The sequence below is a fragment of the Panthera uncia genome (genome assembly GCF_023721935.1).
Source record: "Panthera uncia isolate 11264 chromosome D3 unlocalized genomic scaffold, Puncia_PCG_1.0 HiC_scaffold_8, whole genome shotgun sequence".
NCBI classification, from domain to species: Eukaryota; Metazoa; Chordata; class Mammalia; order Carnivora; family Felidae; genus Panthera; species Panthera uncia.
Genome location: NW_026057586.1, coordinates 71,340,960 through 71,367,135, shown reverse-complemented (window position 1 = coordinate 71,367,135; position 26,176 = coordinate 71,340,960). Strand labels below are relative to the sequence as shown.

The following is a 26,176-nucleotide window of genomic DNA, read 5'->3' as shown; positions in this document are numbered from 1 at the left end:
ATTGGAGCATTTAGTGCATTTACAGAGCGATTATTGAAAGATATGACCTTAAAAAAAAGGAGGGGGCGTGCCTGGGTGGCTCAGTCGGTTAGTGAAGTGCTTAGAAGAAAACCTACCACTCTAGTAACAATTAAAAATGTTAATTTCTAGGGGCGTCTGGGTGGCTCAGTCGGTTAAGTCTCCGACTTCGGCTCAGGTCATGATCTTGAGGTCCGTGAGTTCTAGCCCCGTATCAGGCCTTGTGCTGACAGCTCAGAGCCTGGAGCCTGCTTCATATGCTGTGTATCCCTCTCTCTGACCCTCCCCTGTTCATGCTCTGTCTCTCCCTGTCTCAAAAATAAATGTTAAAAAAAAAAAGAAAGATATGAATTTAGTGCCATTGTGTTGCCTGTAGAGTTGGTGTTTCTGGTGATATTCTCTGGTCCTTTGTACCCTTTGTTGCTTTGGCCTTCTTCTCTTCCTCCTCCCCCTCCTCCTCCCCCTACCTCCTCCTCCTCCTGCTCCTCTTCTTCTTCTTCTTCTCCTTCTTCTCCTCCTCCTCCTCCTGCCTCTCCTCCTTCTTCTCCTTAATCTCCTCCTCCTCCCCCCCCTCCTTCTCCTTCCTCTTCTCCTTCTCCTTCTTCTTCTTCTTCTTCCTCCACTCAGTGTCTCCCCCTAAAAATTTCTTGCAGGGTTCGTTTAGCAGTCACAAAATTCTTTAGCTTTTGTTTCCCTGGTTAACTTTTTTCTCTCCTTACATTCTGAATGACAGCCTTGCTGGAGGAAGGATTCTTGGCTACATATTTTTCTCATTCAGCCCATTGAGTATATCCTGACACTCCTTTCTGGCCTTCCAAATTTCTGTGGGCTGATCTGCTGTGACCTTGATCTGTCTTCCCTTATAGGTTAAGGACCTTTTCCCCCATGCTGCTTTCATGACTCTTTCTTTTTCTGTGTATTTTGTGAATTTAGCTATGATATGCCTTTGTCATTATTTGTGGAATCTAATTTGTGCTCTCTGTCCTTGTGGATTTTGATGTCCGTGACCTCCCCTAGATTAGGGAATTTTTCAGCAATAATTTGCTCACATGAATGTTCTACCACTTTTCTCTCTCTTCATTTTCTGGGACGCCCATGATATGAACGTATTCCTCTTAGTAAGTCACTGAGTTCTCTAAATTCTGTAGTGTGATCTTTTGCCTTTGTTTTTCTCTTTTTTTCGGCATCATTATTTTCCATAATTTTATCTTCCGTAACACTGATTGTGCTCTGTTTCATCCATCCTCACTGTCATGGCATCCATTCAAGATTGCATCTCAGTTATAGCATTTACAATTTGGGCCTGACTAGATTTTAGTTCTTTCATCTCTGCATAAAGGATTCTCAGGTATCTTCTATGTTTTTTTCAACCTCAGCTAGAATTCTTATAATCATGGTTTTAAATTCTAATTTAGACATCTTACTTATCTGTGTTGATTAAATCCTTGCCCATCATTTGTCCTTGTACTTTCTTTAGGGGTGAATTTCTCCATCTTGTCACTTTGGAGGAAAAAATAATAATGAATTAAAATTAAAAATAAAATTAAAATTTTTTTTCAAAAAAAGCAAATAAAGGAAGCTAGATGCTAGATGTGTTTTGGTCTGCTTGATAAGACATCGTTGATGGAAAAGAGAAAAAAGAGAAAAGAAAAACAGTTTACAAATTTACAATATTTTTTAAAATTAAAATTATACAAAATGAAGAAAATAAAATAGAGTAAAAAGTTTTGCTCTTTTTTTATCCAAGAAAGAAAAGAAATAAAAAAACAAAAACTGGAGCAAACAAAAGAACAAGCGAACCAGCAAACAAAATGTAACTGAATGAAGCTAGATCCAGTTTCTCCTAGAACTGAAACTTTGTAGCACAATATGGTCCCCAGATTCAGCCCATGGAAGGGGTTTGTGTTGTTCTGGGGGGGGTTGCTCAGAGGTTGCAGATGGATAGGGTTCTGTGTAATGGCTCCATTCTCCTTTTGGTGGTGCTGCTTCGCTCACTGGGGTGGGTAAGTGTGGGTTTGCTACAGGCTAAAATGGCTGCATGCTGCTCTCTAGTCTCCTGAGCAGAAAAATTTCACACCCTCTTAGATGTGCAACCTGTCACTCCTCCTTTGTCTCGGGCTTCTGTCCATCCCCACCTTTACACTGTCTGTGTTTATTTATTGATTTGGAGAGAGAGAGAGAGAGAGAGAGCAGGGGAGGGGCAGAAGGAGAGATGGAGACACAGAATTGGAAGCAGGCGCCAGGCTCTCAGCTGTCAGCACAGAGCCCGATATGGGGTCGAACCCATGAACCATGAGATCATCACCTGAGCCAACATAGGAATGCTTAACCAACTGATCCACCCAGCTCCCCAGAGCTTAGGTCTTCAAAGCATTTAGAGCACTCAGCACTTCAAGAAGACACATGTGTTAGTACAAATTGGTCGTGGAATAAGTTAGATTGATACTAGGTAATCTGTCAATTTCAGGAAAACTTCCATGAAACAAGGTATACTGTAAAGCACCCCTCAGTTCCCAACCCCATGCCACATCCCTCCTGAGGATTAGTGTGGCTGCAAGAAACCAAGGCCTAGCCAGAATAAACTAATAATAATAATAATAATAATGGTAATGATGATAATAATATAACAATGTGGATTTCTTTTTCATCTTCTATGACCTTAATATCGTGGTTTTATGACTAGTGAGCATATTCTGCCTGGTGTCCACAATCCGGAAATTGTACTTGTTGGGGTGCAACTTTTTGGCCAACCAAAAAGACTGGAGAACTTTCTCCCTCCGTCTATGCCTCTGTCTCTCTCTTGGTCCAGATGGGCCTGCTGTTGGGGGAGTTAGTCATGAGAGTTTCCAGACCCTAGGAAACATCTGTCACCTCAACCTTCAAGTTTGTTTGTGTTGGAAAGTCTATTCCAGGAGCACCAGCCCAGTGTCCCAGTTTAGTGGGCCTGTGGCACCATTGTGTCATAATTACCCGTGAGACTGGGAACGCCATTTTCACTACAGCCTCCTTACCACCTGTGCAACAAAGGTTTTTGCTTTCTTAGACTAATTTAGGAGTAAACTTTTGGATTGTTGGGCAACCCAATCAGGTGTAGGCCAGCAGCATGGGTGGTGAAATAATTCACCCAAGCAAAGCAAAGGAGATAGAAGTTTAGGGAATACACTGTAAGGGAGCAGCAGGCAGGACAGCAAAGCAGAGATGGTCTCCCAGGAGGTAGTGGTGGGGGGCTGTACTCAAGAGGGGAAGGTAAGGAGGTGTGAAACTAGTGGGTTTTTTTTTTTCCTTTTTTGGTACCTGTGTCTGGGTAAGAGTCAGCTAGGGCTTATAGATATTTTGAGGTGACTTGTCTAATGGGCCTGTTTGCATCCAGCCCACTCGTCACTGTGGGACCTTCTACCATACTCAGGTGACCATTGCTCAAGCCTGTTGCCTAAAACTGGCCTCTATATTCCCGCTTGATAGATCAACAATGAAATCCTTGGCATTTGGGCAGAGGTCTCATCTTCAGTAGTGGCTCGTGTTGAACAGTGGGGGTGTGCTGTCCATACATAAACTTGTCTGTCTGTCTGGGGTTCTGTGCAGTTATAGACCAGAGCATGGTATTATACTAACATGCTGACAGGTGATTTGAGTGAAATGCCTTGGTGGTCTGGTCCATGGGATTTAGGAGAAGGGGATCCTCTGGTGTCCTGGGCTGGAATCCTTGTTGAACCATCATTCATATATGGAATTGTTGCATTCTGGAGGACACAAAGTTCAAAAGTGGATTAAATTGGCGGGGGGAGGGGGCAACAATTAGGCATATGAGTATTGAAGCCACAGGTCCTAAGAGAGAATAAAGGCAGAGTAGCCATAACCAGGTTTCTTTCCAGGAAAACCATCCTTATGTTGCCAGGTCCCAGGGGGAGGAAGGTCGTTCAATCAAACCGTAGACTTTTTTTTATGTTCCCTGATTGACCCTTTAGCAGGACACAGATACCCTCTGGGCTTCAGCTAGGAGATCTAAACTCAGTCATTTCTGCAAACCGAATGTGACTAAAACCTCCAACTGGGTTTGTACAATCATAAAGGGTCTACCTATTGTAGACCCTGGGGCATGTGTACTGGGCTCTGTTCCCTCACCTGTGTGCACTCTTAGGATGCCTGTGCTGTCTCAGGCAATAACACTGTGTCACTCCTTCCTCCTCAAAGATAGGTGTTCCCACAGTGGAGTGTCCCATACACAAGCCTCCACAGAAGCTTCCACAATAAAAGAGATGCAGGGGTTTTTGTCTCACTTCCTCCTTATCTGAATCACTGTGAGTAACGATAGCTTCTCCCACTGCCATGATATATAGCACAGTAATAGCCTCGTCCTCAGGCTACAGCCCAGAGATGAGCAGAAGCCCTGCATTGGCTGAGGCATCTTTGGATCCAGAGAAGTGGCTGGGGACCCCAAGTCCCAACTGTGTACTGGAGTCTGAGTAGTAGTACAGGAGATACCGGGGAGGGCTCCCTGGATTCTGTTGGTACCAATATATGTTATAGCTTCCAACATTGATGTCCCTGCTCAGGGTGCAGGTGAGTCTGGCTGTGGCTCCCAGAGATGCAGAGAGGGAGGCTGGCTGAGTCACAACAGGCTGGGACAGGGAACCTGCAAACACAGACACAGCAGAGGGAAGACAAGGGACAGGGTACATGAGATTAGGGAGCTGAGCCACAGGGATTTGACTCTGGCTGCGGGCCCACCCTGGTGCCCTGCATCCTGTCCCTACCTGCGCAGTGACAGAGGAGCACGAGGAGGACGGAGATCCAGGCCATGGTGACACACCCCCTTCTTAGGCCCAGAGCTAGGGCTTGTCTGCCCCGGGTCTCTCTTATCCCCTGTGCACAGGCCTCAGAGAGGAGGGGCTGCACATGCAAATGGGACCCACCCCTGCCTCTTCTCCATGTGCACAAACAGGGTCTGTGGCCCTTGGACATGGAGACTTCCTGATGCACTGCATTCCCCCTGGGTGGGCCTGGAGGCAGCAGCTGCTGGGACCACACACAGGCCCAGATCCAGGGACTCCTCCAGGTCCTGACCGGACACACCTGCCCTGGCCCCACTGGAGGCAAGGGGCCCAGTCCTTGCTTTCTGTCAGTGGAGGACTGCCCAGCTGGATGCCCCTGTCCTGCAGAAACCCCCAGACACAGTGTCACAGTGCCCCCTGCTGGTCTCTGGGTGAACCTCTCCTTTCCCACCTCTGGCTTCCCTGATGCCTGTGTTTCCATAACCTGAGAATGACCCTCCTGGGAAAGGGAAAGGTCCTGCTGTGCTGTCACTGATCAGGTTTCCCCTGTGAAGTGGGGGGGGGGGGGGGGGGGCTTCTAACGGGAGGGACACATGCAGTCCTGACCAAATGGAGCCTGTGAATATTGATATTGGCTCAGGTCATGATCTCGCAGTCCTGGAATCCAGACCTAAATCGGACTCTGCACTGAGCATGGAGCTACTTGGGATTCTGTCTCTCTCTCTCTCTCTCTCTCTCTCTGCAACCCCCTCTCAGAAATAAATAAATAGGGGCTCTTGGCTGGCTCAGTGGGTTAAGTGTCCGACTTTGGCTCAGATTATGACCTCACAGTTCCTGAGTTGGAGCCCTACCTAGGGTTCAGTGCTGACAACTCAAAGCCTAGAGCCTGCTTTGGATTCTGTGCCTCCCGCTCTCTGCCTCTTCCTCACTCTGTCTCTCAAAAATGAATAAACGCTTAAAAAATTTGTAATAGAAAATGAAAATAAACGAACAAACTTTAAAAATCTAAATGTAGAACAGAAGGTTGTACTAGGATTTTGGAAAAGGAATACGGAATGGAATTTGATATGTGGTTAGTACTGGTTAAAATTCAGAACATTCAAGTGAATAAGTGAATTTTAATGTCAAAATACATGGATGTAAAATTAAAACTGTTTTCACTTGTTTAAAAGGACTCAACGGTCTTGAACTCTTGGTCTGCTATTACCAAAAAATGATAAACAAACAATTTTATTCACTTTTGACATTATCTGCCTAGAAAACAAGCACTGTGTTTTGCCAAAATATTTCCTATGCTTATCAGGACTTTGGTTCATTGAACAAAAGTTGTGTTTGTTTGTTTTTGTCTATTTTACAATTTGTATTAAATGATGCATTTGAAATAATGTAATTTAACAGAAAAATTGCCAGAATATAAAGAACTCTCACATTCCCTTGACCAGATTGCCCAATTAATGTGTTTCCACATTTGCTCTCCCCCCCACCATCACATTACACACACTTGCACTCGTACATTCATTATCCTTTAGCAATATCATAATTTAAACTCAGGAACTGCTTTATAATTTGATCCAATCTTTAACCATCATTTTTGTTTGTTTCCATAGAAGTGCCTCCTAATACCTGATTTCTTGAAGCACAGGCCTTACTTGGAGAACTCACTCACATCACCCCCTCCTGAAATGAGTTTAACTAAACTGGCCTGTTGTCGGGGAAGGTTCAAGAAACTGAGCAATCTACCAGCCCAACCTTTAACATGTGCAATCTCAGGGAAGTTTCAGAGGAGGGAGGAAACTGGCCAGGAATAGGCTGCCCCAACATGAGTTTTGCCCCAAGATGGGTCATTTTGGCATGAGCATTATTTCAAGTTAAAAGCAAATAAAACTCAGCATATTTAGGAAAAGTTCTATACCTTCCCCCAAACTGCCCACTTATATCAGGAAGAGAGCTATCAACTGGTGTCCCTCTTTACCTAAGACATGTGTCTCAATAGTACGGGGGGTTGCCTAAGTGGCTCATTTAGTTCAGTGGCCTACTCTTGATTCCAGGTAAAGTCATGATCTCCCATTCATGAGTTTGAGCCCCACACTGGGCTTGGCACTGACAGTGTGGAGCCTGCTTGAGATTCTCTGTCTCCCCCTCTTTCTCTGACTTCTCCTTCTCTCTCTCTCTCTCTTAAAAAAAATAAACAAGCTTTTAAAAGTTAACATAAATAAATAGATAATAGATGATAGATAGATGATACATAGATAGATGAGATAGATATATGATAGATAGATAAATAGATAGATGAGATAGATGGATAGATAGATATATGATAGATGATAGATACACAAGATAGATAGATAAGATAGATAGAGATGAGATAGATGATAGATAGATAGATAGATGAGAAACATGATAGATAGATAGAGAGATAGGGAGATAGATAGTTAGATATAGATAGATAGATAGATAGAGATAGAAGAGCAACCTTTGTTTTCCAGACATCTCCTCTGGCCTTCCTGCGAAAAATGGTCTTTCTCCTCTTTGAACCTGAGATCCCTACCTCCTTTATTCATGTGTCATGTTGCCTGTCTTTTGAATCTTCCATGTCTTTGTGGATTCCCTTTATGTAGGCTATTAAATTTCATTTTCTCCAGCTAATTTGCCAAATATAAATTTGATTCATATTCCAGCTGGAAGGACCCTGAAGAACTCAGGAAATACTCTCCCCACCCCCCCAACAACAGGCCCACATGAAGTTTCATGAAGGGTCAGACAAGAGTAAGCAAATATGTGAATTCCTAGGACTCCTGATGTACAGTTCCCTATGTCAGGGGCTGATCCTATTTCCTGGAAACATGAGGTAGAAGTCCTCCTGCATCAGAGATAGGTTCTCACACTGTTCCAGCTGATGGGGCCCCCTCTCCACCAGTTCCCAAGCCCCCTACCAGGTTCCCCTCCTTCAAATCCCTATCCTCAGTCCCTGCTTCCTCCAAGTCATGAGGACCCTGACTTTCGTCCTCACTCAATCCCTTGTCCAGAACTCCTAGTTTGACTGGGACAGTCTCCACAGTCCCTGCTGGGTCACAGCTTCATGCTCCCCTCCTGTCCCTTCATCATCTATGCAGAACTAGGATGTCATTACCAAACGTCAGATTCTGGGGTTCCCTGTTCACCCCTCCAATGCTCCAGCTCCACTGCACCGACCTCACCCCTCCTCATGCTGCTGGGACATAGCTTTCCTTGAAGACATGTTTAACTTCTGTGTCCTCTCTCTTCCCCCAGACACTGTCAGCTCCCTGAGCATGGGGACCCTTCCTGTCATGTCCAGATGTGTCCCACATCCTAGACTCAGGTGTAACATATATTAGGTGTTCAGTAAGTGGTGTGGATGCACAATATCTGGACAGTAGTCTACCCTCAGTCAGACACAGGTGGACTCTGTGTCTCCGGTCTTTCCTGACCTGTCACATACTCTGTCCTCAGGGCAGCGTGTGCCTGGCACCTTGGAATTTCTCTTTAATATGAGAAAATCCTACAATGTTTTCCTGCCAAGAATAAGTTTGGGGGGGCTGAATTTAAGAGAATGTGGGTGATTTTGTAGCCAAAGATTCCTGAGAATGGTCTCAAATTACAGTTTATCTTATTTATTTATTTTCGTGATTTTGGCTTTATTTAATTTTTTAAATTTTTTTCATTTAAATTTTAGGTAGTTAAGATACAATGCAATATTTGTTTCAGGAGTAGAATTCATTGATTCATCACTTACATACAACACCCAGTGCTCATCACAAGTGCCCTCCTTAATACCCATCACACATCTAGCCCATCTCCTACCTACTTCCCACTGTCAGCTCCTACTTTGTTCTCTATCACTGAGAGGTTTGTTTCCCTCTCTTCTCTTCAACCCCTTCCCCATATGTCCATCTGTTTTGTTTCTTAAATTCTAGTTCCATCCATGTCATTGCAAATGACAAGATTTCTTTTTTTTTTTTTGATGGATGAGTAATATTCCTTTGCAGATACAGACCACGTCTTTATCCATTAATCAGTTGATGGACATTTGAGCTCTCTCCGTAGTTTGGCTATTGTTAATAAAGCTACTATAAACATTGGGGTGCATGCACCCCCTTGAATCTATACTTTTGTATCTTTTGGGTAAAGAACTAATAGTACAATTGCTGGATCATAGGGTATTCCTATTTTTAGTTTTTTGAGGAACATCTGTACTCTTCTCTAGAGTGACTACACCAGTTTGCATTCCCACCAACAATGCAAGAGGGTTCCCCTTTCTCTGCATCCCTGACAACACCTGTTGTTCCTTGTGTTGTTAATTGTAGCCATTCTGACAGGTGTGAGGTGGATTCTCATCGTGGTTTTCATTTTTATTTCCCTGAGGATGAGTGATGTTGAGTATCTGTTAGCCATTTGGATAACTTCTTTGTAAAAGTGTCTATTCGCGTCTTCTGCCCATTTCTTAAATGGGTTATTTGTTTTAGGGGTGTTGAGGTTGAAAAGTTCTTTATGGATTTTGGATATTAACCTATTATCAGATACGTTTTTGCATATACCCTTCTCCCATTCTGTAGGCTGCCTTTTCATTTTGTTCATTGTTTCCTTTGCTGTGCAGAAGCGTTTTAACTTGATGAAGTCCCAGTAATTCATGTTTGCATGTGCTTTCTTGCCTTCAGCAATGTGTCTCATAAGAAGTTTCCCCAGCCAAAGTCAAAGAGTTTACACCTGTGTTCTCCTCTAGGATTTTGATGATTTCCTGTCTTCCTGTCTAGTCTTCTGTACATTTTGGATTTATTGTTGTGTATGGTGCAAGAAAGAGGTCCAGTTTCATTCTTCTGCATGTTGCCATTCAGTTTTGCTGGACCCCTGACCTGAGGAGGAGGGGTCTGATGGGGACACAGTCAACAGCCTCTACCTGGTCCCCTCCTCACGCTCCCCTCTGGCTCCTTGATCATCTATGCAGCACTGAGACATCATCACAGCATGTCAGATTCGGGGGTTTCCTGTCAACCCCTCCAATGTTCCAGGTCCACCTCACTGCCTCACCCTTGTTCACTCTCCAGAAACATCTTATTTGTGTTGCTATTCATGCTTGTTTCTCCTCTTTCTCTCCCAGGACATTTTCAGGAACATGAGGACGTAGATTGTCCCTAGCACACTCACGCTGTACTTAAGCCCAAGGGTCATGCCTGGCACCTACTTGGTGTTCACCAGAGGGTGTGGAGGGACTGATCTCTGTACAGTCATCTATCCTGATCAGGGACACATGGAATCTGCCTGCTTCTGACCCAATGGGGACTCAATTCCCAGGACAGCCGGCCCCCAGGTGCACAGTAATCCTGCCCAATGGAAGAAACTCAGACAATGTTTTGCAGAGTAGGGTTGGGTTTACGGGCACAATTTGAGAGAACAAGGACACTTTTTCTAGAAAAAATTCCCTAGCCTTGTCTAAGACTCCACTTTTAGAAGAAACAAACAAAGAAGCAGCTGTGTTGGCCAAGGGGTGTGAGCTGCACAGAAAGTCCCATTGCTGAGGGGACAGCAGGTTTGGGTCTCACTTCCCCACAGGCCTGGAGCAGTGTGTGAGCTTTGAGACTGTGGTCCCACACTGAGCAGTAATAATCAGCCTCATCCTCAGCCTGGAGGCTAGAGATGCTCAGGGAGGCCACATTCCCTGACCTGGAGCCTGTGAATCTGGACGGGACCCCCGCAGGCCGAGCACTGCTACCATAGATGAGAACTTTGGGGACACTGCCTGGGAGCTGCTGGTACCAGGACACACCTCCAGCCCCAACATTGCTGCTGCTTCCCGTGCAGGAGATGGTAACACTCTTATTCACAGGCTTGGACACTTCAGATGGCTGAGTCACCACCGACTGGGTCCAGGACCCTGCAAGTCAGAAGAGAGACATGGGGTGAGAGAGAAGGGTCAGTGGACAGAGCCCATACATGGTTCCACAGTCCTTTCCTCTCCAGCCCTGATCCCAGCCTCCAGCCACCTGTGCAGTGAGCCAGCAGTGTGAGCAAGAGAGGAGCCCAGGCCATGGTGGAGACCCCTGCTCAGCAGTGTGTCCTCAATGTCCCTCAGCTGGGCTCCCAGAGTCTCTCTTATTGCCTCCAGCAGCCCAAAGGGAGGGAGAGACATTTCATGCAAACCAGCCCCCTCCCCCTGGCTGGCCAGCCCCAGCCTGAACCCTGAAGCTGACCCTTGTCTGGAAATCTCACCCCAGGAGGGGATGGAGAGAAAGCTGTGGGGCCTGACCTGGGGCTCCCCAAGGGCCTGTGAGCACCCACATGCTAAGCCACAGTGAGAACCAGAGCCAGGTGGCTCCCAGCTGGGATCACAGCACACAAGGCTCAGAGACAGGCCACAGTGCCCCCTGCTGCCCAAGACCCAGACATCCCCATATATGTGGTCTTGACCACTGAATACTTAAAAACATCAATAGACTTTATGATTTATTGTCACAGAAGAATTTAGTGGAAATTACAGATTTCCCAAATACACCCCCCTCTACCACCTTGTCTTTCCCATCATGCAACTCTAGCATGAGTGTGGTCACTTGTTATAAACCATGAACCAACACTGACAAGTCATTGTCACCCAAAGTCTATACTTTACAACAGCAAAGCTCACTCTTGACTTTGTTCATTCAATAGGTTCAAGAGCTATACACTGATATATGTCCATTTTAGAATCACACAGAACACTTCCACTGCCACAAAAAACCTCTGTGCTCCAGCTGTCCATCCCTCCCCATGCTCAAACCCTTGCAACCACTATTCTTTTATTGTCTAAATAGATTTGTCTTTTTGGAGAATGTTACATCCTTGGAGTCACACAGCGTGCAGCCATTACACGTTAGCTGCTTTCATTTAGCAACATGCAACAAAATGTCCTCCGTGTCTTTTTATGCCTTGGTGCCTCATATCTTTGTAGCTCTGATCAATATTCTATCGTTGGGATTTACTTACCTATCACCTCCTGAAAGGCATTTCGGTTGGCTGCTGCCAGGTGTGGGCAGTTATGCATAAAGCCACTGTCAACATACTTGTGCAGGGGTTTTTTGTACACATTGTTTTTAACTCCTCTAGGTAAATGCAAAGACGCATGATCCCTGGATTTTAAAGCAAGACAATGTTCCAGGGTTTTGTTTGTTTGTTTTTTGGTTTTTTGGGGGTTTAAAAAAAATTTTTTTAATTTACATCCAAGTTAGTTAGGAACAATCATGATTTTGGGAGTAGAATCCAGTGATTCACCCCTACATATAACAGGCCGTGCTCATCCCAACAAATGTCTTCTTAATGCCTGTTGCCCATTTAGCCCATCCCCCCTCCCACAATCCCTCCAGCAACCCTCTGTTCTCTATATTTAAGAGCCTCTTATGTTTTGTCCCCTCCCTGTTTTTATGTTGTTTTCTTTTCTTCCCTTGTGTTCAACTGTTTTGTATCTTAAATTCCACATATGAGTGAAGTCATATTATATTGGTCCTCTCTGACTAATTTTGCTTAGCATACTACCCTCCAGTTCCATCCACGTTTATTGCAAATGGCAAGAATTCAGAGAATGTTCAGTTTTAAAAGAAATTGCCAAAATCTTTTCCAAAGTAGCTGTACCATCCTGAATTCCCCTCACTAATGAAATAGAGTTCCATTGCTCCATATCCTGGCCAGACGTTGGTGTCATCTGTGGTTTTGATTTTGGCCATTCTAATGGGTATGTAACAGTATGTCATTGCTGTGTTATTGTGCAGTTTCTTACTGACATGATGTTGACCAGCTTTTCTCAAGCTTATTTATATCACATGAATATCACCTTTGTTGAGATAATTTGCAGTTTTTAAATCGGCATTGTTTTTACTATTGAGAAGTCTTATCTTTTAAATTAAAAAAAACAAATAGTTCTCTCCTTAAATCACCTTCCATTTGCAGTAGAAAGGAATATGTATAAAGAAGACTATGCCCCAAATTTCCTCCTTATTGCAGTCCTTTGTTGGATGCAAATATATGTCACATGTATTTTGTGACTTCCCTGAAATAAGAAGACATGTATCCAAACGGAGTCTTTACTCCCCCTCACGGATGGTGAACATCCTTCTTGTACCTAAGGGCTCTCAAAACACCCTGAACAGAGCTTCAGGGTAGATGGAAGAGCCATTCTCCAGCCTACATGCTTATAAGTATCAGACTCTCCTCGTCCCCATCACTTTCTGAGCAGCAGTAACTGCAATGGAGACGTTGTCCACAGAGATAATGGGGGGCCCTCACAGGGTCACCAGCTGCTCAAGAGGAAAAATGAATAAAGGTGAAAAGGGAGAACTTTTGTTGTAATACAGCGGCAACGAGTTCATCCCCTGTTATGGTAAGTCTGGGACTGGGAAGGCCTTTTACATTCTGAGAGGGGGTCAGAGGGAAAAATCATGGAACCACCCATCAGTCAGCTAGTGCGTGTAGGGTTCCTTTGCAAAAGTTAGTGACCTTGACTAATCCCATTCAACAGGTTTCCTTCTAGTTCTGTCGATTTTTTTCTTCACTCTGCAGAAGATTTTTATTTTGATGTAGTCCCAATAGTGTATTTCTTCTTTTATTTCCCTTGCCTGAGGAGATATCCCCAGAATAATGTTGCTACAGCCAATGTCAGAGAGATAACTGCCTGTTCTCTCTAGAATTCTTATGTTTTCAGGTCTCACATTTAGGTCTTTAATCCAATTTGAGTTCATTTTTGTGTATGGCGGAAGAAAGTGGTCTGGTTTCGTTCTTTTACATGTAGCTGTCCAGTTTTCCCAGCACCATTTGTTGACAAGACTGTCTTTTTCCCATTCCGTATTCTTGCCTCCTTTGTGAAACATTGATTGGTCATATACTCTTGGGCTTATTTCTGGGCTTTCTATTCTGTTTCCTTTTTTTTTTTTTTTTGTCTGTTTTTGTGCCATTACCATATGGTTTCGATTACTACAGTTTTCTAATATAAATGGAAATCTGGAATGGTGATACCTCCAGTTTTGGTTTTCTTTTTCAAGAATGTTTCACTATTTGGGAACTTTTGTGGTTCCACATAAATTTTAGGACTGTTCTAGTTCTGTGAAAAATGCTGTTGTCACTTTGATAGGAATTGCCTTAAATCTGTAGATTGATTTGGGTAGTATAAACATTTTAACAATATTTGTTCTTCCAATCCATGACAGGGATGTTTGTTCATTTCTTGTGTCATCTTCAATTTCTTTCATCAATCCTTCATAGTTTTCATAGTAAAAGTCTTTCACCCCTTCGGTTAAGTTTATTCTTGGGTATCTTATTATTCTTGGCTCAATTGTCAATGAGATTGATTTCTTAATTTCCCTCTCTGTGGCTTCATTATCAGTGTATAGAAATGCAACAGAGTTCTGTACATTGATTTTATAACCTGTGACTTTACTGAATTTATTTATTGGTTCTGGTAGTTTTTTGTTGGAATCTTTAGAATTATATATATATATAGTACCATGTCCTTTGCAGTATGATATAATTCCTTACCAATTTGGATACTTTTAATTTCTTTTTGCTTTCTGATTGCTGTGGCTAAGACTTCCAGTACTAGGTTGAATAAAAGTGGCAAGAGTAGGGGCGCCTGGGTGGCTCAGTCGGTTAAGCGGCCAACTTTAGCTCGGGTCATGATCTCACAGTCTGTGGGTTCGAGCCCCGCATCGGGCTCTGTGCTGGCGGCCCAGAGCCCGTTTCGGATTCTGTGTCTCCCTCTCTCTCTGACCCTCCCCTGTTCATGCTCTGTCTCTCTCTGTCTCAAAAATAAATAAACGTTAAAAAAAATAAAAATTAAAAATTAAAAAAGTGGCGAGAGTAGACATCCTTGTCTTGTTCCTGACCTTAGGGGAAAACTCTCAACTTTTCTCCACTATGATTACTGTGGGTTTTTTATATATGGCCTTTATTATGTTGTGGCATGTTCCCTCTAAACCTACATTGTTGAGGATTTTTATCGTGGATGGATATTGTACTTTACCAAATTGTTTTTTCTGCATCTATTGAAATCATCGAATGGTTTTTATCTTTTCTCTTATTGATGTGAAGTATCATATTGATGGATTTTCAAATTTAAGTCGCCCTTGCATCCCATAAATAAATCCCATTGGATCATGTTAAATGATTTTCTTAATGTATTGTTGGATGAATTTGCTAGTATTTTGTGGAGGTATTGGCATATGTCCATCAGAGATATTGGCCTGTAGTTCTCTTTTCCTGTGGTATCTTTATCTGGTTTTGATATCAAGGTATTGCTGGCCTGATAGAATTAATATGGAAGTTTTTCTTCCTCTTCTATTTTGAAATAGTTTGAGAAGAATAAGTATTAACTCTTCTTTAAACATGTGATAGAATTTGCCTATGAAGACTTTTGGTTCTGGATGTTACTGGGAGTTTGTTGATTACTGATTCCATTTCATTGTTTTAATATATTACTTCTTTTTTAATATTTATTTATTTTTGAGAGAGAGAGAGAGACAGACTGCAAGTGGGGGAGAAACAGAGAGAGAGGGAGACAATTGATCTATAGATCAATTGGGAAGCACTCACATCTTGAAAATAGTGAGTGTTCCTATCCACAGACATGGAACATTTCTCAATGTATGTAGTTCTTCTTTGATTTGGCTCATCAGAATTTTCTGGTTTTTCTTACATAGATCTTGTATGTATTTTGCTCAATTTATACCTAAGCATTTCCATTTTTGGAGTGCTAATGTAAGTGAAATTGTGTTTTCATTTCAAATTCCACTCATTCAATGATAGTTTATAGGAAAGCACTTGAATCTTACATTATCATTGTCCTACAACTTTGTTGTAATCTCTTATTAGTTCTAAGATTTTCTTTCTTCTTTCTTTCTTTCTTTCTTTATTGATGGTAATTCTATTCAATTTTCTTCATAGATATTTATGTCATCTAAGAATAGTACTGTTTTAGTTTTCCCTTCTCAATCTGTATATCTTTAAATGAATGCTTTCTAATGGATGTTGGTGCTTTGTAATACTTAAGAGAAAAAGGAAAGTGGGGTGCTTGGATGGCTCAGTCAGTTAAGCATCCACCTCTTGATTTTGGCTCAGGTCATGATCTCTCAGTTTTTGAGATCAAGCCCAGTGTTGGGCTCTCTGCGGACATCGTGAATCCTGCTTGTGATTCTCTCTCTCCTTCTCTCTCTGCCCCTCCCACGTGTACTCTCTCTCTCTCTCTCTCTCTCTCAAAATAAATAAACTTTAAAAAAAAAAGGAAAAGGAAGAATTTGGTAATAATTGAAATATCTGAATGGCACAATATCAGTTTCTGTAAGTCATTATAAAGTATAGAAATAAATGACATATTTCTTACAAATAAGCCAAATCATGACAATTTGAACACTAATGCATTCAGTGTATATTTCATAGTGAGGAAACTGAGAAGTCTCAGTCATCAGCCTGGATCCCTGACTTCTGAAGGGAGGCCTGAGCCAACCCTAAAGAAGGGAGCCCCTGGCCCAGGGAAGAACTATCTCTGGGTTGTGCATTTCATCTCTGAAGCACCAGACTGATGCAAACTGCTCACTGGGGGTAAGGTATCATTTCAGTGGGTCCATGACTTCATATTCCTCTCCCACAGTGTGTCAGTGCCATATTTCTGGAAGCTCACAAGCTCTCTCTGATCAGGGCCTCTAACATAGGACTCAGTGTGTCTTCCTATCTGCTCTCCCACACCCTCTGTTCTCATCAACAAGAGGTTTCAGTTGCCCAGTCTCAGCCTGGATCCTCTCTGGGGTCAGGGTAAATGCTTCCCTATATAACGTGGACTCTACATGTACCTATCAGCTGTGTTCATTGGATGCTGTTCCTGTTGATTTGGGTTTTATTGTTTTCATAGAATCAGAAAATGAGTTTACACTACATTCCCATGTCCAGCTGTCTCTAGCATCTGTAATTTATAACATATGTATTATGTAAAATGTATATGTGATACATACCATATCAAAATATATGATATCATACATATAAAAAGTATATATGAAATATATAACATTTATAATGTATATATGATATACAGATATTATTTAATTTATATAATATATATAAATTGCAACATGTAACATGTGTACATATATTACGTAACAGAATATTAATAAATACAATGCAGTATTTCATGTTATATATGCTATGTATTAAATTACAATATATCAATAAACCCTACAATAGTATAGCAGATGGCACATATGTAATATATATTTATATATAAAATCATTATATATAATGATTTTATGGTAAATATATATCACATTCATTTATAATAAATACAACTTCTATTCTGTCTTTATTTAATGAAATCCAGATGGTGTGGGTGGCAGCATCAGCACAATCTGACTCAGGAGACTGGAAGGAAAGCTGCAGGGCTACAAGACGATTAAAAGTCTCACGATAGTTCATTTCACTCTTTGATATGGTTAATATAGTTGTAGTCTAGTTTTGCTATTTTACTCAGTATGAAGACTGACATAAAAAGAACATTACTATAAATGGAGTTCTCACCTTTCTGAGAGGTTCTTCCTCCTCTCCTGCACTGAAAACTCTCATGACCTATTACACTACATGCATTGGGCACTAACCAAGATTTTTTGGTAAAAGCTCCATGGAATATGTTGTGGTTGGGTGTCTAAGATTTAGTTCCAAAGAACTGGCATTTATCCCAACATTATAGGATTAAACTGGGGGCAGTGAGCACATGGCCGGATGGCACTGAATGTGTACGTGGACTTGAGAGCTATTGATTGTACCTTCACAATATTAAGTCATCCAGTCAATCCATGGAGTGGCATCTGTTCTCTTCTTTAAATCTTCCTTAATTTTTTTCAGCAATGTTTTGTAGTTTTCAATTTACAAACTTTTTGCCTACTTGGTTAAGTTCACTCCCGAATGCTTTGTTCTCTTTTTACGTGGCGGGTAGGACTCAGTCCATTGAGAGTCTGGCTCTTGGTTTGGCTCAGGTTGTGCTCTCACGGTTCGTGAGTTCGAGCCCCACATCAGGCTCTTCGCTGGAAGTCCGGAGCCTGCTTGAGATTTTCTCTCTCTCCCTCTCTTCCTGCCCCTCCCCCACTCTCAAAGTAAGTAAATAAAAACTTAAAAAAATAAATTTTGTTCTTTTCTATGCTGTCTTAATGGAATTGTTTTCTCAATATCCTTCTGGCTTCTTCATTGTTGGCATAGAGAAAACCACCTGATGATTGCAGGGAATCACTACGTGAACTCCTGTAGGAGATACTAGATAGATTCAGGCTAGGGTTGATGATAGAGCCTGTTTCCGTATTTTGGAGGAGTAGGAACAAGTAATGAAGCAGGAGGGAGTATGAGAGGGAAGCTCTGCCTCCATGACCATGAAATGAGCGATCTCACAGGGTAGACTCTGAGCACAGGATGGGCTTAAGAACGAAGGAACCCATGCTGCCTCCACTTTTTATGGGAGAAACAGAAAAGTATAAAGCTTTTTTTTTAGTTGGAGAAATAATTCATTTATATGTTCCAGAACTTATGTAATTATTCATGAAACACATATTTTAAAAGCACCAAGTATTCTCTGATGGGTGCAGGTGAGGGAGTAGTATGAAGAGTCAGGGAGGAGCCGTCTCTGTGTTCTTGACTCAATGGTTCTGCCAGGACTGAGAGGAAGGCTCTCCAGCTCCCTGCTTCCTCAGCATTGGCCCCGGGGAGAGGACACCAGACCCTCTGCTCACACAGCCCCTCTCTGCTAGTTGACCAGTTCTCACTCCCTCTTCCACCCTCCAGCATTTCCCTGAAGTCTTCACTGAACCCCATTTCCTCCTTCTTAAAGAAGGTCAATGACACCAAAAGAGAATCCCTGAAGCTTTAACATATACCTCGGTCTGTTGGATTATTGGAAGTTGGACACAAAAGAAATGTACCCCCCTCCACTGATTTATGCCATCTTTCAAATTTACACCTGAATTGTGCAGATATTAACCTGTAAGTTTCTGACTATAAATTACTCCTCAATATATATATTTTTATTTTGTTGCTTACTATGCTCCATTACTGAAACATTTTCAATTACATGTGTACAATTTACAGTAACTTGGGTATTTATCTTCCTTAGTAAGAGCAAGAGATTAAAAAACTGTACAATTTTCAAATGCAAGAAGGTGCTTGAAATGTTTGTTACCATCTAAAATAACACATGGTAAAGGCATCAGTAGGATGTGACATGTGCACAGACAAAAGTTCAGGGATGTTGACCAGAGGATAATTCATATTGAGGGGTATTGGAACCACCTAAGTGAAACCCTAGGGGAGAAAGTTGCCAAGGGCCATCAGTCCTCTCCCATATGTGTGTCTGGCCCACCTCTGAGTTTCCCATGTGACGAAGGAACTGAATGAGGAAGCTTGGGAAGACACATGAACCTTAAACAGAACATTGGCTCCGTTAGGATAATGCATTTTTTTCTATGGTGTAGTTGTTTATTTCCATACATCTATTCCATATATGTGCCCCTTCTGTTTCTGGTCTTGGACAAAGGCAGTTAGGAGAAGCAGACGGTGAAAACAGAAATAAGGAACAGATTATCAGGAGGCACATAGAGAAATGTGGTCCAGGGAAGGGCTCTACCTGTGGCAGGTGAATAAAAAGGGAAGATTATTCTGCAGAATCCCCAGTGAGGGTGGGATTTTTTTCCCTGTCCTCTGAGAATGACAAGTGTAATAACGTGGGGAGGAATAAATTACCCTGATGGGGAGGAGCTCAAATGTCTGAAGGTGCCCTGGAGAGGAGAGAAGGTGAAACAAGGAAGAGCAGGGGGAGAGAGGAGAATCTGAGGCAGAGAAAAAGGCCCCCATCTTCCCAGTTCATCATGGGTTCCCCACTCAAAACCCCTGCCTCTCCACAGACGAGCTCTCTAAGGAACCTGAAGAATGTGGTGGAATGAATGGCTGAGGGTGTGAGGATGCTGGATGGACACAGAAAACCCGTGGGAAGAGTGATCCAGTCATAGCTCAGGCCATTCTCAGCTCGGAGAAGCCCCAGTGAGCTCAGGCACTGTCATCTGTCACCCACATTGTGTGCTCCAGTTTGAGGAAATGCACCTCTTACCTCCTCTCAGAATACCCCTCAGACCTTCTTCCCATCAGAAGAGCCCTGCCCCCCATGGGATCCCTGGTATTTGGTCATCTGGCCAGGGGCCTTAATAGTGCTGACATTTCTACTGCTGTGACTTCTGCCTCCAGAGTGAGAGCAGGTGGCAGTTCTGTAATCCCGCATGGAGTGAGGTGTCATCTCCTGCAGGTGAAGGCAGGGACTCCTCTCCGAGCTGTACTTGGGCAGCAGGCAGTAATCTGGCATAGATTGTGTGGTGCAAATTAACATAGGACCGTGTAGGAAACATGACAGCACAGCTTTGTGAGGGCGAATGGGGATACTGAGTCTTGCTCCCTCCTCCCCCTCAATCTTGAGAATAGAGTTATTCATGAAAATACAGTGCTGTCACTCCCCATGTACAGCCCCCACATCACTCTAGGCTGGGTGATGCTTCTAGTCACAGGGTGAGAGAAGACATGATCTCAACTCCGTGTGGACTGAGGGAGGACATTTATCATCCAGTTTCTCCATGGCATTAGAGGGGTCACAGTGTAGGAGAGTCACACATAGGTGGGGAGGGTCATGCTTGCCTGTACTGGAGCAGTCTCGGGGTCTTCCCACGTGGGAGGGGGGTGGGCATCAGTGTCCACTCTGGTGTCGAGCCACAGCGCCCTCTGGTGGCCAGAGCATCACAACATGTATGGAAACAACAGCTGGCCCTCTAAGTGGTGACCCGCTTCTGATAGCTTTTCCTACATCTCCAGTAGGAAGACTGGGTGTTGGAACCAGTGATTCCCCAGGTCTTCTCTCTGTGGGGTCCCCATAACCTAGAGGAATTCCCAGTTGTCCTGCCTCATCTCTCACCTTACTCCTGCCACGTCTCCAGACATATCAGTGGTCCCTACTCTTACTAGGTCGTGGTTTTCACTCTCCATTGGGGGATTCCACATGCTTGTCTCACAAATTCATGAATTATATTTTTGTTAAATATTCAAAAAATTATTATATTTGGGGTTTGTAGGACATTTACTACAGAATTCCTGATTAACACTTCTTAACTATAATTGACAACGCAGAATCATTTTGGTGAATAAATCTCCTGTGCCAGCTAAAAGTCCAAATTATCTCATGTTGTTACCCTGTTGTGATTTTATGTCCTGAACATGATAATTGTTGCCACATAGAGATGAAAAGTCTCTACTATCCTATTAGCGATACGGCAGAAATTCTCTAAGTGACATCTGCATGTGGGGCACCAATAGCTGGTGTTATCACATGATGCTGGCTTTTGTCACAAGCAAGTAAGACCTAGTGACAGCCCAGGCAGCACAAGCAGAGGGATTTGCCTCCCCTTCGCACTGACCTGGAGCTCAATGTGTGAGGTAACGCTGTCAACCCGTATCTGAGAGTATTGGCCATTTTCAGGTCCAACATGAAGGCCACAATTTAGCAAATATCCCGAGCTCATCAAGGCATCTTTGGTCCTTCAGAAACACTTAGGATCCAAGAGCCCTCTGGTTACTTGAGACTGAGTAGAATCTCAGAACTTGTTGGGAAAGTGCCCTTTCAGTGACAACAAAAGAACATTGTTTGTCATGAACTTTGGAAAATCTCTGCAAGTTCCACTCAAATTCACTATAAATCTAAAACTTCTCTTAATATTAAAGTCTATTCAATAAAAAAGAGAGTAAGAGCTCTGTGAAAATCATATAGCAAAGAAAAAAAAGAGGAACAATTTAAATTTCTAGCAGGCATGAGGAAATGAAAAAGACAAATAAGAAATCAACTTCCCATCATAATAAATGAAACAGTACAACAAAGAGATCATTGGAACACCTGGGTGTTTTAGTCACTTAAGTATCTGACTCTTGATCTCAGTTCAGGTCTTGATCTCAGGATTGTGAGTTCAAACCCCACACTGGGCTCTGTGCTGAGTGTGATGCTTACTTAAAAAAGGCAGGGGGGGTCACAGAAGAACTGTATCTAATTGACACATCAAAATCTTGTTTGTAAATGACAGAGTAGTTCAAGCAACTATAAAGTTTTGAATGAAAATGGATAATGTATATACATACAAAATAAGAAATGACAAAAATGAAAAACAATCTTACTGTTAACACCTATTAATAATAGATAAAAAGGATAATTTCCTAGCAATATAAAAAAAATTCTACCAGAAAGCAATGGATAATCAGACCAATTTCTGAGGGAAAAAAGTGAAAGATTATTGTGGAACTATTCTACAAAATGACATAAGATCCAGTTAGTTTCACAGAAAAAGCAAACAGGCCTTCTGAGATCAGGTGATTCCATTTCTTGGCTTCACATTATATATTTTTCAAAACATTGAAAAGCTAGGAAAATTAAATTTGGTAGAAAGCATGTATAATAGTAAAAACTACACTTGATAAATAAAATACAAAGAAAATTACAGACTAATATTATGAAATATTGATGTAAATATTCTAAATTAAATACCAACAAAGAGATTCCAGTATTACATTAATATATGGATATACCAGGGTCATATGTGATTTATTCCAGATATACAGTTGGGTTCAATATTGATAGATCTTTTAATAGAGACATTATATTAATAGATGAGTAGATACAATTTTATTTCCTCAGTAGAATTTGGAGGAGACTTTACCAATCTAAAATGAATCTCTTATTTAAAAAAACACATAAATAGAAATAGTCAAATACATTTGCAGTATGGTGACACTTTCTTTCCCACACACATGTAGTTACTGTCACAGCCAGCACCTTAGCTAATGGGGTGCAGGGCAAGAATATTCCACAAGATCAGAAACAGGCAAATGTGACCTTTAACTCCATTATTACTCAGCCTCCTTCTGCAAGTATTAGACCATGCAATTAGACAAGAAAAATCACTTGCTAAATGGATCTTAGCATTGATGGGAGTGGACACGTAGTTCTTCCAAAAGAATCAAAGATACAATTCAGTGATAGATACTCCAGGGCTGGCGCAGCAGTGGCAGAAGAAATCTCCCCAAGGAGCACAAACAACACTGAGAACTAAAGAGAGGATGCCGCAGCTCTGGAATCTTCTAGAGGTAGGTAAATGACCAAGGACTGAGATGCAGGATTCCTCAGCATTAGGGTGGGAATTGAGCACAGTTGGACCTGCCACCCAGAATCCATGAACTTCAGTGCAAAGAGATTCTGTCTCCCAACCTTATGGGAGAGATGGCATTTCTGTGTCCTTTGAGATCTTTTGTCTAGGAAGGGGCTGCTGTGAGTGATGTTGGGAACAGAAGGGAAGGAGAAGCCTTCACTCCCAGGTGATGCCCCCAGAGGGACCTGGGCCCATGGTGGCAGCAACAGGAGCAGCAGAAGCAGAAGCCTTAAGATGAGGCTGAGCAGCTGGTGGGGCCTCTGCTTCCCAGCAGATGACAAAGGTGTTTGACCTTAGTTCCCATGAGCCTGGGGCTCTGTGTGAGCCCTGAGATGCTGTCACAAGATGGTCAGTAAGGAGCAGCCTCGTCCTCAGTTCTCAGCCCAGTGATGGTCACGGAGCCAGAGTTGCTAGACATGGAGCCAGAGGACAGATCAGGGTCCCCAGAGGGTCTAATCATCACAATAGATGAAGATTTAGGGTCCCCTTCATGGGAGCTGTTAGTACCAGGACACATACAGTACACTGTGGGTGTGTCCTGACCCAGACATGGCTGGATTCTGTGTCCCTGGTTCTTCTCTGGCTCACCATGGACTCTGTCCCCTGGGCAGCCTTCCACTGACACCCAGGTATTTCAGCTGGATTTGAGAAGAATCACACAATCTACTGCTGCCAGAAACAGGCTTAGGGGGCAGAATTTCTAAAAAGTGATAAGATTTTGTGGATAAAGTACCCTGAGATGGCTCTCAGACCACAGTTCAGGCCAAACAAATAAAGGGAACAGTTGAGTCGGCTGAAAATTTGAGGCTGCTCACAGGAAGTCCATTGCTGTCGGGACAACAGGATTTTGTCTCACTTCCCCACAGGCCTGCAGCATTGTCTAATGACTCTGTCATCAAAGTATTGGCAGTAATAATCAGCCTCATCCTCAGGCTGGAGCCCAGTGATGGTCAGAGAGTGGGAGTTGCCAGACTTGGAGCCAGAAAATTGACTGGGGACCCCAGAAGGACGATTGTTGTTACCATAGATGAGGAGTTTGGGGGCCGCTCCTGGGAGTTGCTGGTACCAGTGTATAAATTCACCACCCCAAAAACTGGAGTCACTGACAGTGTATGAAATAGTGACAGTCTGCCCCAGAGCCCCAGACACCAAGGGAGGCTGAGTCAGCACAGACTGGGCCCAGGATACTGAAAGGGGGAGAGACACAGAGAACATGATGCCAGGGTCTAGAGGCAAGAGGAGGATGTGGGGCCCCACCTGTCCTCCCAGAACCCCTTCCCCTGTGCCCATATCCAGTCACCTGTGCAGTGAGTGAGGAGGGTGAAGAGGAAAGGGGACCAGGCCATGGTGGACACCATCACTGATCCTGCCTTCTGTGGCTCCCAGCTGAGCAGAACTCCCCTAATCTGTCCCTTCTTCATCCTCTGAGATAGGGAGGGCCCATCCATGCAAATGATACCCCAGGTCTCTGGACCCTCACTGGTCCTGGGTCCCTCTGTCTGAAGGTGTCACGGAGGTGGGCAGCGGAGGGGCTGTGTGGGGCCAGAGGGTGGAGAGGTTACAGCTGTGAGTCTTGAGCAAGACACAGGTAGTGCCAGGTGGTAAGTCCTAGCTCTGATCACCTTTGGCACCTCAGAAACATGCCCTGATTGCCCCCTGTGTCCAGGCTCAGACACACCACTGTGTGATGTGGTAACCAGAGCCAGACACAGTTCCTGCCTTCCCTCTGTCCACTGTCTCATACCTTAGGGCCAGTCCATGTGTCTCTTATACAAACTCTTCTTAGATCAGGATCAACTGCAGAGAAGTGATGGGTCCCCATGGACACATGACCCTTTCTGCACAAGATGCTAGGTCTTTCCTCTTATGTGATTGCTTCCAGGTTTCCAGAGCCCTCCTTCCTCTGAGATTCCCACAGCACTGTGGAGATCAGGAGCTCTTCTTTTCAGGTTGTTAGTAGAAGCCTTCATGTGCACTCCTAGAGGGGTTACACCCTGACAATCTTTGTTGTCTCTCAGTATTTCCATCAGGTTGAAACAGTTCTCCACACACTGTGGGCAGTGAATCCCTCCTAGGATCTGTTCTCCCAACACACAGACACAGTCTGCAGGAGCCCTGCCAGGTGAGGCTGTGTGTGGCACTGACCTCAGTGCCAAAGGATCCACTGTCTAAAAATTCCAGGTGGGATGGAGTGAAAGTAGCAGATACTCTGACAGAATGTATGTGTTAGTCACCACTTAGCCAACCATGCATATCAAATATGTGTATATTATTTTTATAGAATTTAACTCAAAATTGATTTAATCTCAATGTTCATATCATTGTGAATATGCAGGTACAGTCACTAATACACTTTTCCCACACCTGTGTATACGGCAGAAAGAACATGAATGGAAATTGTGATGAATAACATGGGTGGGACCACAATGGAAAGAATGTCTTCTTTTCTTGTTCCAGTAGGAATTCATGTACTTTTACTAAAATGGCTTGATTTCTTCTTATTTATTTATTTATTCTTTTTACTTATAAGTTTTGGATCCAGGGTCTGTTCCTCCAGGAAGGAAAGCCCACCACTTTGCCCAATGAAACCCCCTGAGGGGCCTGTTCCTGAGGACTTCACAGCCATCTCAGCGATGGAATTACCAAACCCAGAGCTTCCAGGATGGAGGGATTTGGGGTCAGACTCTTCTCTGGGGTAGGCAGAGCCCTAGTCCCTGTGCCTTGTGACCAGCATGTTCAGGATAAAGCAATTGTCCATTCAGCCATCCATGAGTAGAGGAATGAATTCCTGTTACCCAAGGTCATCTGCACCAGACATTTCTGTCAAAGGCCCCACATGTGAGTGGAGGAGAGGTGAAGGTAAGGGGGACTGTGTCCCTGAGGTCACAGGCACTGTGACCCTGGGTTGGAAGACTTTTCCCAGATGTCCAGCCTGACAGGAGGTGTCACTGGAGAGACTGAGTGAGTGACAACCAGCCCTGACAGCACAAGGAGGTTGCATCTCGTGTCCCAATGGGCCTTGACCTCCATGGGAACAGCACTGGGTCTGCTGTCCCAGAATCAGTGTATTGATCAGCTTCAGGCACTGACTGGAGTCCAGAAACTCCACCTGGGATTCCTGAGCATCAGCCTTGTCCCAGGAGAGCAGATGTTCAG

General features: G+C 43.4%; 3 gene segments (V, D, J or C); all 3 read right to left on the bottom strand.

The window, feature by feature from the left end:
• Nucleotides 1–24,419, bottom strand: part of LOC125914347 (immunoglobulin lambda variable 1-40-like) — a 25,438-nt gene extending 1,019 nt beyond the window's left edge. Inside the window, 1 exon segment of the V gene segment in view lies at nt 24,321–24,419. Coding sequence covers nt 24,321–24,378 — 58 coding nt within the window.
• LOC125913999 (immunoglobulin lambda variable 5-37-like) lies at nt 4,380–4,915 on the bottom strand. The segment is given in 2 exon segments: nt 4,380–4,651; nt 4,773–4,915. Coding segments are annotated over 2 exon segments (318 nt in total).
• On the bottom strand, nt 10,179–11,002 carry LOC125914005 (immunoglobulin lambda variable 1-40-like). The segment is given in 2 exon segments: nt 10,179–10,680; nt 10,790–11,002. Coding segments are annotated over 2 exon segments (474 nt in total).
• Nucleotides 24,420–26,176: the final 1,757 nt, after the last annotated feature.